Genomic DNA, 19,049 nt, shown 5'->3' with positions numbered 1-19,049 from the left:
GATGTGGAGCTGAAATCTCAAAGAAAGGAATGGAAACTAGCAGGAGAACCGAGAACAAAAAAGTTGCGAAAATCAAGGTCCAATGTGAACACAATGTTGATTGTTATCTTTGATTCTAGGGGCATTGTTCACATGGAATTTGTTCCTCCTGGCCAGAGAGTGAACGGAAAATTTTACGTTGAAGTTCTGACATGTCTCAGAGCTCGTGTGACCCGAGTTCGACCGGAGTTGCCAAAAGGGGGCAGGTGGATCATTCATCATGACAATGCGCCCGCTCACACATCGCTTGTTGTGCGCGAGTTTTTGGCCCGAAGCTCAATCACCGTGACAGACCACCCACCTTATTCACCCGATTTAGCCCCGTGTGACTTCTTCATGTTCCTGAAATGCAAAATGGTGCTTCGGGAGCGGCACTTGGGAACATCACAACTGAAGACTTTCAGCAATGTTATCAACAGTGGAAACGGCGTTGGCAGAAGTGTATCGCGTCTCAGGGAGAGTACTTTGAAGGAGACCATAACTTTTATACGTATTTTCCGGACAAACCTCGTATATCAAGAGGAGTCAATAAAGTGCATAATGAAGAATGAACAGCAGTTGGGGTGCAAGAGTAAGGAATAGACATGATCAGTTTAACAGAATGTGTGTTAATCTTAGGTTCTGAGTGCTTGCCAAAAGGTCATTTCAGCTTCCAGTTTCTTATCATCATGTTATCCAAGAAGACTGCTGAGAGTACTGCTGTTGGAAGATATTGATTAATTTTAATTTATTTGAAACTACTACTAAAGAATGGAAAATCCAGGATGGAATGGAACAATATTATGAGAAGGAAAGCTGCTACTCACCATATAGAGGAGATGCCGAGTCACAGATAGGCATATCAAAAAGACTCTCACAATTAAAGCTTTTGGCCATTAAGTCCTTTGTCAACAACACACACACACACACACACACACACACACACACACACGCACACACACGCACACAGATATATACTCAAACAAGCAATCTCACCTCATGCACACATGACTACTATCTCCAGCCACTCCAGCCAGATTGCAGCTACATTGAGTCAAGCAGAAACTGCAATCTGGAATGGGACAGGGAAGGAGGAAAGTACAGGTGACGGGGAGAGGAGTCAGTGCTGCCTGGCAGGGCATGCAGGGCTAGGCGGTGGAACAGACAGGGCCACCAGGTGCAGTGTCAGGAGGCTGTGAGGGAGGGGAGAGGTGAGGTGTTGGGGGTAGTGGCAAAGGAGAGGAGCAAAGAAGGGGAAAACACTGGTGGGTGCATTGGCAGAGTGTGTTGCACAATGAGGGTGAGGGGACATGAACTGAGAGGAAGTCTTATGACAAAAAGGGTGAAAACTGTTGGGTGGAGGGGTATGGGGACAGTAAGTTACTGTAAGCTGAGGGTGGGATGATTTCAGGAGCAAGAATGTGTTGTAAGGATAACTCCCATCTGCACAGTTCAGAAAAGCTGGTAATGGAAGGGAGGATCCAGTTGATCTGAGTTGTGAAGCAGCCACTGAAATCAAGTATGTTATGTTCACCTGCATGTTGTGCCACAGGATAGTCCACTTCGTTCTTAGCCACAGTTTAGTGGTGGCTGTCTATCCTGGTGTATAGCTGGTGAGCAGTCATACCAATATAAAAGGCTGTGCAATGATTACAGCAGAGCTGGTATATGATATGGCCACACCCACATGTGGCCAGGCCTCTGATGGGGTAGGATGTGCCTGTGAGAAGACTAGAATATGAAGTGTTAGGTGATTGGATTGGGCAGGTCTCACACCTGGGCCTGCCACAGCAATGTGATACTTGTGGCACTGCCACAAGGATGGACTTTGATGTTGTGGAGGTTTGGTGGCGGGGACAGAAGACCACTTAAGGAGGGCTGGGAAGCATCTTTGGTAGGCTGCCCCTCATTTCAGGTCATAGTGGTAGGTAATCAAAACCCTGGTGAAGGATGTGGTTCAGTTGTTCCAGTCCAGGGTGGTAATGGGTGACAAACGGGGTACTTCTTTGTGGCTGGTTTTTGGGGGTGGTCGGAGGATGGGACGGGGAATCTGATTGCTAACTAGATATGGGGATAGTGTCTGTCTGTGAAGGTTTCTGTGAGATCTTCAGCAAACTGGGCAATGGAATTTCATGACTGCAGATATGCCATCCATAGGTGGCCAGTCTGTATGGGAAGTATTTTTTGATTTAGAAGTGATGACAGCTGTCGGAATGCACATACTGTTGGTGGTTAGTGGGTTTAAAGTGAATAGAGGTGTGGATGGAGCCATAAGAGAGGAGAAAGTCAACACCCAGGAAGGTGGTATGCTGTGTTGAGAAGCACCAGGTGAACTGGTTGGGAAAGAAGGTGATCAGGTAGCGAAGGAATAAGTACAGGGTGTCTTGGCCCTGAGTGCAGATCATGAAGATGTCATCAATGATTTCGAGCCAAACCAGGAGTTTGGGGTTTTTTGAGGCTAGGAAAGTTTTCTTTAGATGGTCCATTTACAGGTTGGCATAGGGATGTGCCATTTGGTTGCCCATGGCTGTGCTGCAGATTTGTTTGTATACATTCCCTTCAAAGAGCAAGTAGTTTTGTGTTAGGGTTGCATTTATAAGGTGTACGAAGTAGTGGGTTTGCAGTCTGAAGGATGTTGGAAAAGGTAGTGTTCAATAGCAGCAAGACCATGGATATGATGGATGTTAGTGTCAACAGTCACGAGTAGGGATCCAGGAGATAAACAAGTGTGGATGGTGTACAGTCAATGAATTTAGTGGCTGGTACCTTTGATGTGATAGGCTAGATACTGGGCAATTAGTTGTAGATATTGGTCAATGAAGGCCAAATTTTTTTCAGTGCTAGCACAATAACCAGCTGCAATGAGATGTCCAGGATTGATGGTTTGTGAATTTTGGGTAACGTATAACAAGGGTGTGTGGCACATCATAGAGGTGAGGAGTCATTTCTGGCATTTTATTTTCAAGTAGCTTACCTTTCTATCCACTGGCATATTGCTCTGTATTTCAGTGGGTGACAATACTTCCTTGTACACTTGATTTGGTAGCAGATTAGTCATCCGAATATAGCCAAGTTCCAACAGGTGCTCACCAGAATTATCACTCTTGGAATTTTTTGTGTACCTAAAACGTGATCATGTACCAGTTAGTAAATAAATATATTCTGATTGAAACAGAATGTTATGAATGAATGTGGAGAAACATACAAATAATTAAATTACACATTCTCTGATGCTTACTGGAATCATACTAACAAGCTCCATGTTTAGAAAGCTCAAATATGACTTTTTGCGGGAAATTATGTTTTATTTGTTGATGTACTTGGATAAAATGCCATGCATGAAATAATTATAATCTGAATTATGAAGTTTCAATCGACAACTCACATTATTTCCTTTTCTACAATTCAAAGCATATTCTCTAATACTCTCTCACAGCCATCTTCATACAGGATGTCCAGCAAAGGAGTCCCCGATTTCAAAATTAAATATCTTGAAAACTAAGATTGATAGAAGAGTACAACAGAAAGTGCATTTATTGTGAAAACTGTAAGAATTTTATACAGAAGTTCTACACAAGTTTCAAAGTAGTTCTAGAAGCTGCTAACAGATGACAGTCTACTCTGTGCAGCTCATAAAATATCCACATGCATAATTAAACTCATGTCCGCCCCCGATAGCTGAGTGGTCAGCGCGATGGACTGTCAATCCTAAGGGCCCGGGTTCAATTCCCGGCTGGGTCGGAGATTTCTCCACTCAGGGACTGGGTGATGTGTTGTCCTAATTGTCATCATTCCATCCCCATCGGCGCGCAAGTCGCCGAAGTGGCATCAAAGCGAAAGATTTGCACCAGGCGAGCGGTCTACCTGACAGGAGGCCCTCATCACATGCCATTATTATTATTATTATTATTATTACTAAACTAATTCTCTGCAAGCAGTCTTTGCAATCACACCACAAGCTCTCTGAATTGTCCACCACTTGCAGTATGTGACGTAAATGGACAGTAAAAGTTTCCATCATACCCTGTAGTGTCTCAACGGAAATGGATTCAGATGCCACACAGATTGCAGTTTCAAGCTCGTCCAGCATGGTATGATGGTTCCAGTAAACAGTATTTTTCACTGTGTCCCTCAAAAGGTAGTCACAACGAGTCAGACTGGGTTAATGTGCAGGGCAGTCCATCCCTCCTCTAGCGAGTTTGCAATAATTCAATGCAAAGAAACTGGAACACTTGTTTGGTGCAGTGTGTCTGGTCCAATCTTGCATGAGCACTCAGTAGCTGGTCGATCTACCAACACTAGCTGTGTGGTGACAAACTATTCCAAATTGCCATGCAACATTCACTAGCGATAGTTTCGCACAGAAAAACAGGAAATAATCCCTCTGCTGCATTCCACATCCAAAACAGTAGCTTCAGACTGCTGTCTTCAGTACGCTAATCTCCTTTCTTGTTTCAAAGGTGGAACTCATCATTCTGAGCTGTGGCACATTATTTATAGGCATTACATACTGCAATACAGCACCATCTGTTAGCAGATTTTTGAACTATTTTGAAACTTCTGTATAAAATTATTACCAATTTCACAATACATATACTGTTTGTTACACTCATTTATTGAGTTTAGTCTTCAAGATATTTAATTTTGAAATCGGGGACTCCTTTGCTGGACAGCCAATACTTTAGTACATGAAAGATCCACAAGCAAACACTGTATTTGCACTTTAAATGATATAATGGGCAGTGTGAGCAGCAATTTGGGACTGTTTGCTGATGACGCTGTGGTGTACATGAAGGTGTCATCGTTAAGTGATTCTAGGATGGTACAAGATGCCTTGGACAGAATTTTTATTTGGTGTGGTGAATTGCAGCTTGCTTTAAATGTAGGAAAATGTAAGTTAGTGCAGATGAGTAGGAAAAACAATCCAGTAATGTCTGAATACGCCATCAGTAGCATGCAGCTTGATACAATCATGTTGGTTAAATATTGAAGCATAATACTGCAAAGCCATATTAAATGCAACAAGCACGCAAGGAGGAGAGTAGGGAAGGCAAATCCTCAACTTCACTTTATTGATAGAATTTTGGGAGGGTGTAGCTCATATATAAAGGAAATAACTTAAAGAACACTAGTGCAACCCATTATTGATTACTGCTCAAGTCTGTAGGATACCCACCAGAAAGACATTGAAGCAATTAAGAAGCAGACTGCTAGATTTGTTACTGGTAGATTTGATGAGCATGCAAGTATTATGGAAACGCTTTATAAACTCAAATGGGAATCCCTGGATGGAAGATGATGATCTTTTCACAAATCACTATTGAGAAAGTTCAGACAACTGGCATTTGAGGCTGCCTGCAGAATGATTCTACTGCTGCTAACATTCATTTCATGTAGCAACTACAAAGACAAGGGAAATTAAAGCTCATATGGCATAGACAGCTGTTTTCCCATTGCTCCATTTGTGAGTGGAACAGGTAAGTAAATGGCTAATAGTGGTGAAAGTTACTCTCCACCGTGCACCATATTGTGGCGTGCAGAGTGTTAATGCAGATGTATACATAGATGAAAAACTGGAATGTATTGGATGTGACACCTGCCCACCATACAACCAAAGTATCTATGAAAAATTATAAATGTAATGTTAATTCACTACAGAAATGCATGTCACATCACAAGTCTTCACTTATACAAATTCCATATCCCTGGCAAACAAGGACATTTTTGTTGTCTTTTAGTTTCTATCAAAATGGATAAAGTAGCTCAAAATCAATAGAGATGTTCTTCATATTACACAACCTCACTAACACTTTACATTGCACCAGCTAAAGTCTTTAGCAGAGACCCCTGTAATTATATAACTACCATTACCACATCATCATTCAAAATAGGTTTTTGTAGCCCTTTCACATCATCCTGTTTGTATTATGTGTTTCCCACAGACCCATATATGAAAAACCCTTCTCCAGTATGTTCACTGATAAAAAATTCTTTCCCAGAGGCAAAAACATTAGCTACATAGTAGCTAATATGGAACCACTGTTCAACTTTCAATACTGGCAAGACAACCACAGAGCTTGGTCAGTTTATGTCGTCGTATGTCATAGTGTCAGAGACTGTATTGATATCTGTGATGGTAGTGGCACTTGTTGCAATGTAAATGATTTGGGAAATTTCTCCATAGTCTCTCAAAGTCAACTGCTTACTTCCATGTACCACTGAGATTGAAGTATCTGTCATAGTTAAAGTTACTGTTACACATTCTGATTTTTATGGCTTATTTGATGACAGAGTCCCAGTAGGATAATTTGTGGGACAAGATTTTTGTATCACCAAACATATGTTTATATTTATTCACAAGAATACTAATATTTAATGTGCCACTGATGTTCTGCACAGTCTTTGGGAATTGTACAGATAAATGGCTGATATAATTCCTTTTGCACTGACAACAGACAGTGCAAATTCCAGGGACCCTGAGACCAAGCTGTCACTAGCTGGGCAGAACATCTTAACTAACTTTTTTGGGTAGTCAGAAAATAGATCTTATGCCTTGTCTGCCTAGGAAAGGAAGGAATGCAATACAAAGATGTAGTGATTGTTGAACATCTTGGTGTTGTGCTCCTGTTTCTCTGATAGAACTACCTTAGTGCCTGGATTCTACAACCATACACACTGAACACATATTTCAGACTTTTTATACAAAATCCAAGTGGTTTATGATATGAAAAGCTGTAGTTCTGGGCTGATGGTAGAATCTCCATGCACAGAAATAAGTCAGTGTGCATTGGCTTGTGGCCTACAGAGATACTGGGTTGCCCATTTCGTTCATGTTCTACTACAAACATCTAAAAATAAAATTTTGATTTGGCCTCTATCACAACAGTGTTCTGGATTTTAGGACGCATGCTATTCATATGCTCAAGAAACTACTGATGCACTTTAAAACTTTGTGGCAAGATAAGTGGATTATGATGCTAGTGCTGCCACTGCTACTACTGATGATGATGTGGGATTTACAGCACTTGTTAAAACAAAGAATAAAGGCATGTGTGATTATGCTTGTGTACTGTCACTCAATGGTATAGTAGTTGGTGTCCTTTCTGAATATGAATATATGAGTTTGTGCAACAAGTGTCTTACCTAATAAAAATATTACTGTGATGGTATATTGTGGAACTATATTGAAACATTGCATTAAAAGCGTTCAGTGCATAGTGCTGTGGAATGCAGAAAAAACAGCAAATTGGCGCTCATAGGAAGAAGAACAAGACCAAAAATGCAACAGGAGCGTAATATGTAAGAAACTGTCTACGCAACCTGCCACTGATGATGCTTTGCAGAAAATAAAGGCGAAACGCGTATGGCACTAAAATTGTGTTTTATTCAGTTGCTGTCAGACGGTCCATAAGTGAAAATCATCAACACACCGTAGTATTGTGGAACTATTTTTAGCAGATTGCTTGAGAATGTGTTACAACATCACTGTTTTGGAGGGCTGAAGGACTACGCTTCTGAGCCAGCTCTGTGGGAGAGTTTTCATTTTCACCCCCCCCCCCCCCCCCTTTCCCCACCACTGCTAACCCCATCAATGCCAAAACAACATCTGACTCCACACAGTACCAGGGTGGAAACTGTATGGGCAAGTGCAGAACACACAAAAAGCTGCTTAAAAATATTGTAATTCTTTTTAAAAATCTTGTTAAAACAAAGAATAAAGGCATGTGTGATTATGCTTGTGTACTGTCACATGCCTAAGTTAAATACACAAAATATTACTTCATGAAATAAAGATAGTCCGGATAAAAGGCACTAAAGCATTTTCTTAGATACAGATAGCTGGATGATCAACAATATGAGAAACAGGAAGAAGCCAGTTGTTCACAAATTTAAAAGTGCTCCATAATTACTTTTGAGGTTTATGTGTGGAAAACTAAAAGTGGCTTGCATGGCTCCTGAGACTATGTTAAGTGATGCTGGTTAATGGGATATAATTGGGAAAAACTAAATGATGTAGTTTTGATCTTAGCATCTATCTTTCTTTTGAAAGTTCTCCACATGGCTATTATATTGGATTACAAGATCAGTTTTATTGACTTTTTACCAATAAGCTTATGGTCCTCCAGAATTTACCTGTAGCTAATGAAGAGACGAGTTCTGAAAAACTCAAGTGGATAAACTAATTTCTTAGATCAACTCTTTTTCAAGAATGATTGTGTGGACTGTCAACTTTATCCACTGAAAGCAAGAGCTGGAACTCGATAGAGTCATATTCTATTTTGAAAGATTCTGCTCCATTAAAGGCTTGAAACATTTCAATATGGTGTTTTTATCCACTGAAAAAACTGTCAGTGCATACAGGGTGCTCAGAAAGAGCCTGAAAATCTTGTAAGGTTGGTTAGAACTAGTCTCAGAACCTCGTAAGGGTGTTGCAGTATAAGTTGTCCTGAGAAATAATTGTCAAGAAAAAAAATTCTATGTTGCAACATTTTGTAGTTAATTAGCACTGAAGTTGTCCAATCAGGTCATTTTGCACGTAAATTCAAGTGAACCACCAGAGATGGTGTCACCAAATGTGTTCTTTGCTTGGTTTCTTAAAACTAAACAAGAAAGTGATACAAAAATAAAAACAGGACCTGAGCCACAAGATGAGCAGTCTCATGCGTTATCGTCTACACTATGAGAACGACTGTAACTAATTGTTTTCTGGTCAGCCACTTGAATCTGCACACACACACTGTAGCCTGATTGGTTAACTTCACTGTTAATTAACCTGGAAACAGCACAATGTGTTGAATGTTTTTCTTAAGAATTATTTTGTAGTACAACCTATCTTGCGACACCTTATAAGCTTTTTCAAAAACTTTTCTAACTGTTTCTGATAACCATGTTTACTGGGCGGTAGTAGAGATTATAAATGCTTTTGTTAATGGAATATCTCTCTTTCACATCACACAAAAATTTATATTGTTCTTATTGAAAAAAAAAATTAAAACTTTTGTCCATGTTTATCATTTATCAACCACATTAATGCCAATTTCTCTGAAATTTTGCTACGTACTGGGGAGTTTTCTTTACATGCAATGAATAACCACCAGAAGAAGGAGCCACTGGCTCCGAAAGCTTGTGAAAGTGAAATTCTTTTGTGTGTGTGTGTGTGTGTGTGTGTGTGTGTGTGTGTGTGTGTGTGTGTTTTCCCCTGCTGCCACTTGATGAGAAGATTTTTTTATATGTCCTTTTACATTATATTATCAATAATTAATTATTTTTGTTGTTAAATAACTTAAGTAGTTAAACACAGTAGTGTCTTATGTTTCACATATCAGTACAAAAATTAGATGATTTTTTTTATTTCTGCCACACTTTTTCTGATGGAAAGCGAAATAATTCATAACTTATGGAATTAAAAAGGTCATTTACATTTTCATCATTTCCACTCAGTTCATTTTAGCTAGAACAGTGCAATAGGTCTAGTTCTTTCCACTTTCACTGATAGCTTTTAAAGATCTCAGGGTTACCTTAAATGGAACTGAACTGTTTCTTCTTTTAGTATTTATCATTAGAATAAGATTCACCAATTTAATTTTGTTACAGAAGAATGTCTATGCAATTCTAAATCAATGAGCAGTAGGTTTATATTTGTTTTTAAAGGACTTAGCAAGAGCTCAACGAATAGCAGCTAATGTCTAACAGTGGGGGAAAGGGGGCAGGCAGATTTCAAATAATATGTCATTTGTGTGTAAAAATGTTCTTGAATGGTCGTGGACTATGGGGTCATTAATTAGTCAGATATTTGGCTAGCCTTAAAGTAGCAGAATCATCAACTCTCAAGAAACCTTAACGGATTTTAGACAAGATGCATAACCTAGGAGATCTAGGAGTTCAGGTTCTAAGATTCTTCACAAAATTGTTACACAGGGCAGAATTCTTTAACAGCTCTTCAGTCCGTTTTTCTGGTATAGGACATAATGTAGGGTGTTTCACAATGTTTTCCAAATTTGAATAATGCATGCTAAAAACAAAATACAATGATGGTGGTGTTGTGTATTAGTAGTGTGAAGTATCATGTTTCACTACATATGCAAGTCAGTAGTAATCACATCATACTGTTTGAAGCAACATCGTGCATTTGCAATATACTGCCATTTCCACTACAGCGAATCTATTGTGTGTGGACAACGTGTCTTTCATAAGCATTTCAAGGGTGAGCTGCGTTAGTCAAATCCTGTTTGTGGAACACGTTGAAGTGGGTAAGAAACTTCTGTGCAGCTACCAGTGCATTGAACCAAAGTCAACTGGCTCTTAGAAAACCATCCAAACTCCATGCCAGACTTTTACCTACAGGGGTATTTAAAGGCCAGAGTGTACTCCAAGAAAAGCCTGCAATGAATAAAAGTTCGAATCCATGATGAAATTTCCAGATTTCATCTAGCAGTTAAAAAAGATGTGTTCAAAAACTTGGTGAAATGTCTCAAGTATTGTGTAGCCATGAACGGTTTTCATTTGTCCAATGTAGTATTTCATAAGTAAACTTGTAGTTTGTGTGTTATTCAAATCTGAAATCATCAAAACATTGTGAAACACACTGTAAAATCATTATTTAGATACTTGTCCTCCAACAACAATGACACTCTGCTGCTTTGCAGCATAAAGTGGCACTTTCCTTGCCAAACAGCAGCCCCTCCTCTCTCTGCTCTGCTCTGCTGATCTCTGAATTCGGACGCTTGGCTGCAAAATGACCTGTGACTCTTGTCATCAAAAAAGCATTAGTGAGCAGAATGTGCAACAACAAACTGCCAGGACAGCATTCAAAATTCTACTGTTGTACAGAAACAGCCTCTCAATTCTGACTGATTACACAGGCATTATCTGAACTGTCTGCATTCCAACAGGTACCATTAGCATTAAACACATTAACACAAAATCTAGCAGCACATCAAGATGATGTATGTTAACCTATCACGGGTTGATAATACCTTCACAGGAAAAACTATGACAGTCAGTTGGTTTTGATGTAGGCAAGGGAGGTAATTACTAAAAGCTCAGGTTTTTTATTCTAATTTGGTGTGCCAAGAAAATAGAGAATACTTTATATAAGGATGCCATAACAAGAAACTTTGTTCCCATGTTAAAAATCATTCCATAAGTTGTAAAAGCAGTGGTGATAGAACATACTAATAAGATTAAATTTAACTAGAATTTTCTATTAATATAGGGCAAGATATAAAAACTCACAAAAAATTGCTTAAAACAACATCTGCTATTCCCAGCTGTCCATCAGCTTCTGTTAGCCTCCATTTTGCATGTTTGAAGCATATTTCATTTGCTCGCACAACTCTTACAGGCTTATCCCCTCGCATTATGGCCAGTTTCTGATTGGCTGATAACTGAGTTTCTTTGTAACATGACAGCATCATATGTAATTCCTCACTTTGTGAATTTAGCTGTTCTTTGCATTCATAAACCTAAAGAGATAGGGCAACAGAATTGAGAAAGTGGTAAATATTGATTTACAAGAAACTTAGCAAAATGCAGAGTCATTGCATATCCCTGTAATTACCTGTCTCTCAAGCTCCTCCATTTCCTGCTGATATAGTTCATTATTGGCAGGATCTTCCATTTCTGCTATATTCCGCTGCAGAATGTAAGTTTCTTTCTCCAGTCGACGTAGTTTTGAGACTAAGGATCTAAATGTGAAATTCAATGCATATCATCAGCAATTAAACTATGGTGCTTTGTATTTACCTCAATAAATATTTTTCAATGACTTAAAGCTAATCACGACAGCTACAATAAATGAAACAACCAACCAACCAACCAACCAACACACACACACACACACACACACACACACACACACACACACACACACACACACAATTTGCATTTGAAAATATCTGTTTCAGTTTCCCACAGGGTATGATACATTTAACAACATAATTACAATCAAGAAAGACTGAACAGTGGTTTGCATGCCTTTTCTTTCAAATGAAGGTACAATATTCTATGTTCATTTATGGAGACAAACTTTAGTAGCTACTTTTTGTAAAAAAGAAAGCAATGCTAGTCTGTTTAAAAGATTATAATTTTTATAATCTTTTTTTATAAAATATACAGAACACTAGCAAATCAAAATATTAATCTGAAGAGAGAGAGAGAGAGGCAAACTTTTGAGTATCATTCTGAAACAAGTGTAGAAGACAATATTTTCAAAAACTGTGGTAGTTGAAATTTATCATTGGTTCCACCTGAGAAAGCAATGAATGCTGTCTTTTCCTTAGTCTTGGATTTTCAGTCAATCTGCAACAAAAACAACATGGTGTATGCTGATTACAGTGTCTCCCCCCCCCCCCCCCCCCCCACACACACACACACACACACACAAACTGGTAGTGTGCCAGTATACCGATAGACGTGGTTGAGAGTACCTCAGAAACCATAAGCTATGAAAGAATGTTTCAGTAGTATCACTGTTACATATTAAATGTGTGTGCTCACAGATGCAAAGCTGTACCTAGCCACCTGCTACTGGTAACAGAATGATTCCATCACTACTACCTTTTAATTAAACAGAAATATCTAAGATTTGAGATACAAATTTATATTAATGTTTCTATAAACTAGCTGTACATCAAAACTTAACATATCCCACTCGGGTGCACCGTACACGATAACATGCAGTACAGATCCTCCCAACCAAAATATGATAACTATAGATGTGGCACTTTCTCTTCTTTATAAGTTTATAATGTTTACCACTAAAGAATCATTTCTTCGCTCTAAAAAAGTACCACAAAATATATCAGACATTATCCAAACTGTAAAATTTATATCTAGGTTTATACCTGACTTGGTTTTGTAACTGTTGTATGGGCTTTCTCTGGTCCTCAACACTGTGCAGCTGCAACTGAAATCTCATTCTCTGCAGGCGTTCATATGCCTCTTTTCTTTGAGGCTCAACATAAAGCAGTAAATTGTTTACAATGTCCAGGATCATGGCATACTGTTTAAGGAGCAGGAAGTCCATTAATAACAAAATTTAATGCAGAAGACACAAATGAGTCCATAGCAATATTCCCACCTGCAATGAATTAGTGCAAACATCAAGGTCATAATGCATTAACGTAAATGCATCTATAGCACGTTCTCGTTTTTCCCACGGGCCTCCATCTTCATTAGGTGGTGGCGGAACTTCGTCAAGTGTGCTTGGATCAATACTGCTGTCACCATAAGCTGCATAGAAGAATTCACATTTGCAGCGAGACACAATGCGTTGCAACTGCAAAGAGTAGAATGACAAATCATGGTAATATAACTGAATCCTTAAACTTAGCAATATTATGAACAAGAAGACCACAAAGTAAAGTTACCTGTATTGGTGGATTTTCTCCCACATTGCTGGCTCCAACAGTTTCACTGACAACACCACCAACAGACTGCCCGCTGCCCACTAGGTGTGGCAGGTCAGGTACATCAGATATCACTGTTGAATCCTTTTCTTGAATATTGTCCACAGTAAGCCACATTATATTTTCTGTTTAGACAAAGATACAACATCTAAACATTTGTATTTAGTTGAAGATGCAGGATTTGCTAATATATGCAGCCAAAATCTACACATCCATTTACTGATTTTCATCACTATTTCATTTTGTTTCATAATTAAAGCAATTAATATGTAGCTAGTGTTACACTGTATATATTTTGGTAGCTTTGAAGTACCTCTGGCCAATGTCCAGAACATCTGTGACAGCATAGTATGACTTACAAAATATTGTGATACTGAAATGTGTAGTGGCACACACTTGAGATATGCTACAGTAGTATGCAGCACCTGTTAAGTAAATACGTCTTCTACCATATACTGTTGTTGAAAGAAATTATATTGCATAAATGACTTTTCTAGCTGTCCAGATTTTCGTGATTTGGCATACTTGACTCTCTGCAACTTTTGGTACCAAAGGAACAATGAATTTTCTATTCTTTACAGTGAAATTGAAGCTGAAAGAGTACCACATAAGTCAAATAAGGTAAAAAAAAAGAGGTGTAAATTCAGCTTAACAGCAAACTTGGAAGATTCCTGAGGCTATTCGCATACAATATTATTATCTACAGGGAAGTTACAATGCCACAAAACTGTAGCAAAACACAGAAAAACATGCACAGACTGAACAGTTAGTGCAGTGACTGTCAGCTGGTAATCACACTCAAGAACAAATTTCCACTTTCATATGCTGCTTTTAAGTGAACAATGATCTCTTTCTTGATGAAAAGATGAAGGAAAGGACCGTATGGTAAGTCTCTCATGACCCACAGTTATGGGTGAGTTTCCCTAAATCTACCTCTTTTCCTAGATCTCTCCAGTCCTTTTCCTTCACGTTTCTTCCTTCCCCTTCAACTCTTCTGGCTTACGAAGAAGCCACTGGCTCTGAAAGCTTGCCAGTTACAACTGTCCTTTATGTGTGTATTCTGCTGTCACTTGGTGAGTAGATTTTTTTTATCTACATAATTAAATAATTTTGTCTTTAACTGATTGTTTTCATTGTTATATAAAGTTTTTTCTATGATATAAAGAGGAGGATGATGATGATGACACATTCTTTAAAATGATGCATAGTGGACTTGCAAACAAAATTGAGTGAAGCAAAAAACTTATGTTTCTCGTTTACATTATCTAACCAGTTGAAGCCCTTCACAAATAACCCATTATGTGTTAAGTGTATTTTTATATAAATAACAAATATGAGAAATATAGATCAATGTTTCTGCAATGTAACCAACACCAATAAATTCAATGAAGTAGGTAGATACTGACATGAACAGCTGAAGGATACATGTGTAGCACCTGTGATGGAATAGGAACTAAAGTGTCACACATACTAAATTTAACCATAAAATCATCAGCCTTCTGAAATGAGCCTCTTCCATCACTTGCATGCAAAAAATTGTATTTTTCTGAGAAATATTAAAGGACTACTAATATTGGTGTAAGTTGTCAGTTCATTAATTGTTATTTTTGCAACACTTTTTAACAGAAATATGAAAACCATTATAAACCAAAAGCACTAATTTTTAATGGATAGGTAGCTATGAGGTACAATGAAAAGTTCCTGGAATACACCAATAAATGAATTTATACTTTACCTGGATCTTATTTACCACCACCACCACCACCACCACCACCACCACAATCACCACCTTCAAAATAGTTTCCTTGGGAGTACATACACCATTTCTAATAGTTTTTCAATGAACTAAAAGCTCCCTGGAATACATTTTTTGTGAGAGAGTTTAGTACCACTTGTGACTCTGCTTTAATCTCCTCAACCTCATCAAATCTTCGGCCTTTTAACTTGAGTTTCATTCTGGAGGAATAAAAACAAGTCGTGCTCAGTGCCATGTTGGGTGAATATGGGGATGAGGAACAAATGTAATTTCGTTTTGCACCAGAAACTCAAGGATGATCAATGGAGTGTGTAACCTCACACTGTCATGATTAATTACTAATCAGCCATGTGCCACTTTTTTGGACATTTTCTTCTTATGTTCTCCATCAACTGCCTCTGGATATAACAGTAGAACATTGCATTGGCAGACTAACAAGGACGGACAAACAGCTTATGGAAGTTCTCTCTACGTCAAAGAAAAAGATGAGCGCAGATTTCACATTACTCTTCACTTGCGGGGCTTTCTCAAGAAACGTTAACAATGGACTCCTCCCCTTTGACAACTGCTGCTTGGTTTCAAGAGTGCATCCATAACCTCTGCTTTCATCATCAATAATAACCTTATAAAGAGAGCCTGGTTCACTTTTAAGCCTTTTTTAAAATTCTCTGCAGACTTGTGCGCAATGCTGTTTCAGCTTTCACTGAAAATTTACAGCACAAACTTTGTGGCAATTTGTCGCAAGTGCAGTTCATCCAAAAAATCATGTCCCATAAGACATCCCTAAGATATTGCATTTGTTTTGAGTGGTCTGCATATGATCTTCCAACACCGTATTCTGAACAGCAGCGTTTCCTAGAGCACTGGTTGACAACCATCCAAAATCTGGATCATTGTCAAATGATGTTCTGCCACCTTCAAAACATTTAAAACAAGTCCAGGTTGGAATACCAAGGATTATGGAAATGATAGATCAGTACTTAGTGTAAAGACATGTTTAGTTGCAGACAGGCACAGTGAAAAGGCTGTTACACACTAAGCTTTTGGCCTAGCATTCCCCAGAAAAGAAAGAAAATCCACACATTCACACAAGAAGGCACACCTCATGGACATTACGTCCAGTCACAAGGCTAAAATGGTGAGAGATAGTGCTCATGTGTGCATCATGAGGTGTGCTTGTTTGTGTAAATTTATGTGTGTTATACTTCCTTTTCTGAAGGAGGATTCTGCCAAAAGCTTAGTGTATAACAGTCTTCTCACTGTGGCTGTCTGCAACTCAGCAGTTCATCTTTACAGTGAGTAGCAATCTATCCTTTCCATAATTGTTGATAAACCATTCATAAATTTGACTGTGATCTAAGGCATGCTTCCCAAGTCTTACTTTAAGATGTTGTGTGTTTCTGCAGACTTTTTTTGAGCCTGAAACCAAAGTTTGAGCACATAAATTGCTCCCCGATGCTTGCCACCATCAGTTTCACAAGACATACAACACAAAATAATGGTAAATATGCATAGAAACTAAATGTGATGCACAAAAGCTGCTCGAGGCATTAACTCACAAAGGACATATGAGGTATTGCCTACCAGAGCTACACTGTACAAGCTACATATACATAATGGGAACTTTTGGGTAACATCTTGTATAAAGTGAGGACATTTGCTGCTAAGTTATTGGACTCTCATTCTTCTTCAGAATGATGAAGACACACTCTCTACTCTCTCTCTCTCTCTCTCTCTCTCTCTCTCTCTCTTTCTGGTCAATGTTGCACCACTAGCAACCTCTTGTGTCATTGGGAGAAATAATGTTGTATGGGTGGTAGGGAGATTCATGTTCTATGCTGCCATCCTTTCCACATCAAATGCTCCCTTCCTAACAGTCTATGCACCTTTCGTATGCTGCTCCATCAGCAGTTATTCACTATCTATACCAACAACTTCTTCCAGCATTTTCTTCCCTCCAACTACCCCACAAATTTATTCACAAACAATTCACCGTTGCAATCTCCTCCTCTCACCCTTTGACAAATAAAGCTCCCACTTCCAAAACTCTTGGAAGTACCCCTTTATCACTGTAATGTTATGTGTGGGTACTTGAGTTAATTGGCTGCTCAGTACTGATATGAGGTAAGATGAATCTTTAGTATGGCTGAATGCTACTGGGCCCAGGGCACTGGGTATGCTGCTGCAGATCTGCTTAGGCAAACAGTATAGGTGAAATTCCAAAGATGAGCAGTGCCTCTGGAAATTCCCAAAGCTGGGAATTTGGATGGGAATGCAACAAAAGTTAATAATTTACAGTGACTAAATTATGAAGAGGGTAGTTGCTAGTCACCATATACAGAAGATGCTGAGTCACAGATAGATGGGGGGGGGGGGAGGAGAGGAGGAGGGGGGGGGGCTGTCAGAAAATACTTTTGGCCAACTAGGCCTTTGTCTGAGATTGTGTCGCACGCATGCACATGCTGTCTCTGGCTGCTGAGGCCATACTACCTGTAGCCTCAACAGCCAGAGACAGTGATCAGGTGGTGTGTGTGTGTGTGTGTGTGTGTGTGTGTGTGTGGGCGCGTGTGTGTGTGTGTGTGAATTTTCTATCTCCAATGAAGGCCTTGTTGGCCCAAAGCTCATTTTCTGAGTGTCTCTTTGTTGTTGTTGTTCCTGTCTGTGACTCAGCATCTCTGCTGTGTGCTGAGTAGCAACTATCCTTTTCATAACATTATTACATTACATCCTGGAATTTCCAATGTTGAATTTTACGGTCACTAAATATACAACTTTTTAAATGCTTCACGCGGTTCAACAAGTGAGGTCTCAGATGATAGCATTGCACAATAGCCATCATCCCTGAAAGCACAATAGCCATCATCCCTGAAAGCCACTCATCTATGTCTATTTCATCCACTGACTTAGGACATCTTTTATATCTTTTATTATGCAAATGTTGGTCTGAACATCATATTCTCTACAGTTATACAGAAAATGAATACAGATGAATACCTCATATTCTGTCATGCTTGAGCATTTATCTAATGAACAGTTCCCTATTTTGCCAGTAAACTTACTCAAATGTTGATTGCAAGTGTTGTTAAAAAACTGTGCTAATTTAAAAGTAATCAATCACATTTGTTAGCAGACATGACAGTTCAAAAAAGAACCAAAAGATGCTTCTGTCAAAAAGACATAAATATTTGTTTAAACAAAGGACAATTTGTTTTCGTTCCCAGACCAGTATTCCTCACCCTGCCCCTGCAGCTGTTCCCAAGGTAAAACATTGTCCTTGCCCCATGGATTACCACTTACTCCAGTCCTATGACTAATGAATTCAACCACATCAAAGGAAGAGTAACATGTGAAACCAGGCTTGCTATTTACCAACTAACAAATGTGAGTATAGAACACCACTAAACTAAACAAATGCATGAATGAACACACGTCTGTCCACCTTGGGACACCCAGTACCCAACCTAGACCAAGATTCTGAGTTCATGGGTGTAACAGGCTCAGCATCTCCGCTATATGGTGAGTAGCAACTCTCCTTCGCTTGTATTGTTAGATTCCATCTTGGATTTTCCATTGTTTTCTTTTATGGTTAGATATATAAATTTAAATTTTTTGCCATGTTATGTACCTGAAGATGAAACTGATCACAAAAAATTGAAATAAAGATAAAAACAATGATTGGAGATAAAGTAGTAATAAAATAGCAAAAATAGTTGTTTTCAGCATTATAAGAGCTTTTGTTGTGGTGCATCAGCATTCTCTCACCAACGAGCAGAATGCTTTGACAATTTAAAATTTTTCTGGACATTATCTTCCCTTAGTAAGAAAATCTTCAGGAACACTGGTTTTGAATCTGCAGCATACAAGTT

General features: G+C 38.8%; 1 protein-coding gene across 1 annotated transcript in view; it reads right to left on the bottom strand.

The window, feature by feature from the left end:
* Nucleotides 1–19,049, bottom strand: part of LOC124585185 (protein KIAA0100) — a 323,014-nt gene that overhangs the window by 32,095 nt on the left and 271,870 nt on the right. Inside the window, exons 29-34 of the mRNA XM_047131392.1 lie at nt 13,389–13,552; nt 13,100–13,297; nt 12,864–13,021; nt 11,579–11,705; nt 11,254–11,483; nt 2,993–3,140 (exon numbers count right to left, since the gene is read on the bottom strand). Coding sequence (XP_046987348.1) covers nt 2,993–3,140; nt 11,254–11,483; nt 11,579–11,705; nt 12,864–13,021; nt 13,100–13,297; nt 13,389–13,552 — 1,025 coding nt within the window. The remainder of the gene's footprint in view (nt 1–2,992; nt 3,141–11,253; nt 11,484–11,578; nt 11,706–12,863; nt 13,022–13,099; nt 13,298–13,388; nt 13,553–19,049) is intronic.

Source organism: Schistocerca americana, chromosome 1 (genome assembly GCF_021461395.2).
Source record: "Schistocerca americana isolate TAMUIC-IGC-003095 chromosome 1, iqSchAmer2.1, whole genome shotgun sequence".
NCBI classification, from domain to species: Eukaryota; Metazoa; Arthropoda; class Insecta; order Orthoptera; family Acrididae; genus Schistocerca; species Schistocerca americana.
Note: the sequence above shows the minus strand (reverse complement) of the source record. Positions and strands in the feature narration are given on the sequence as shown.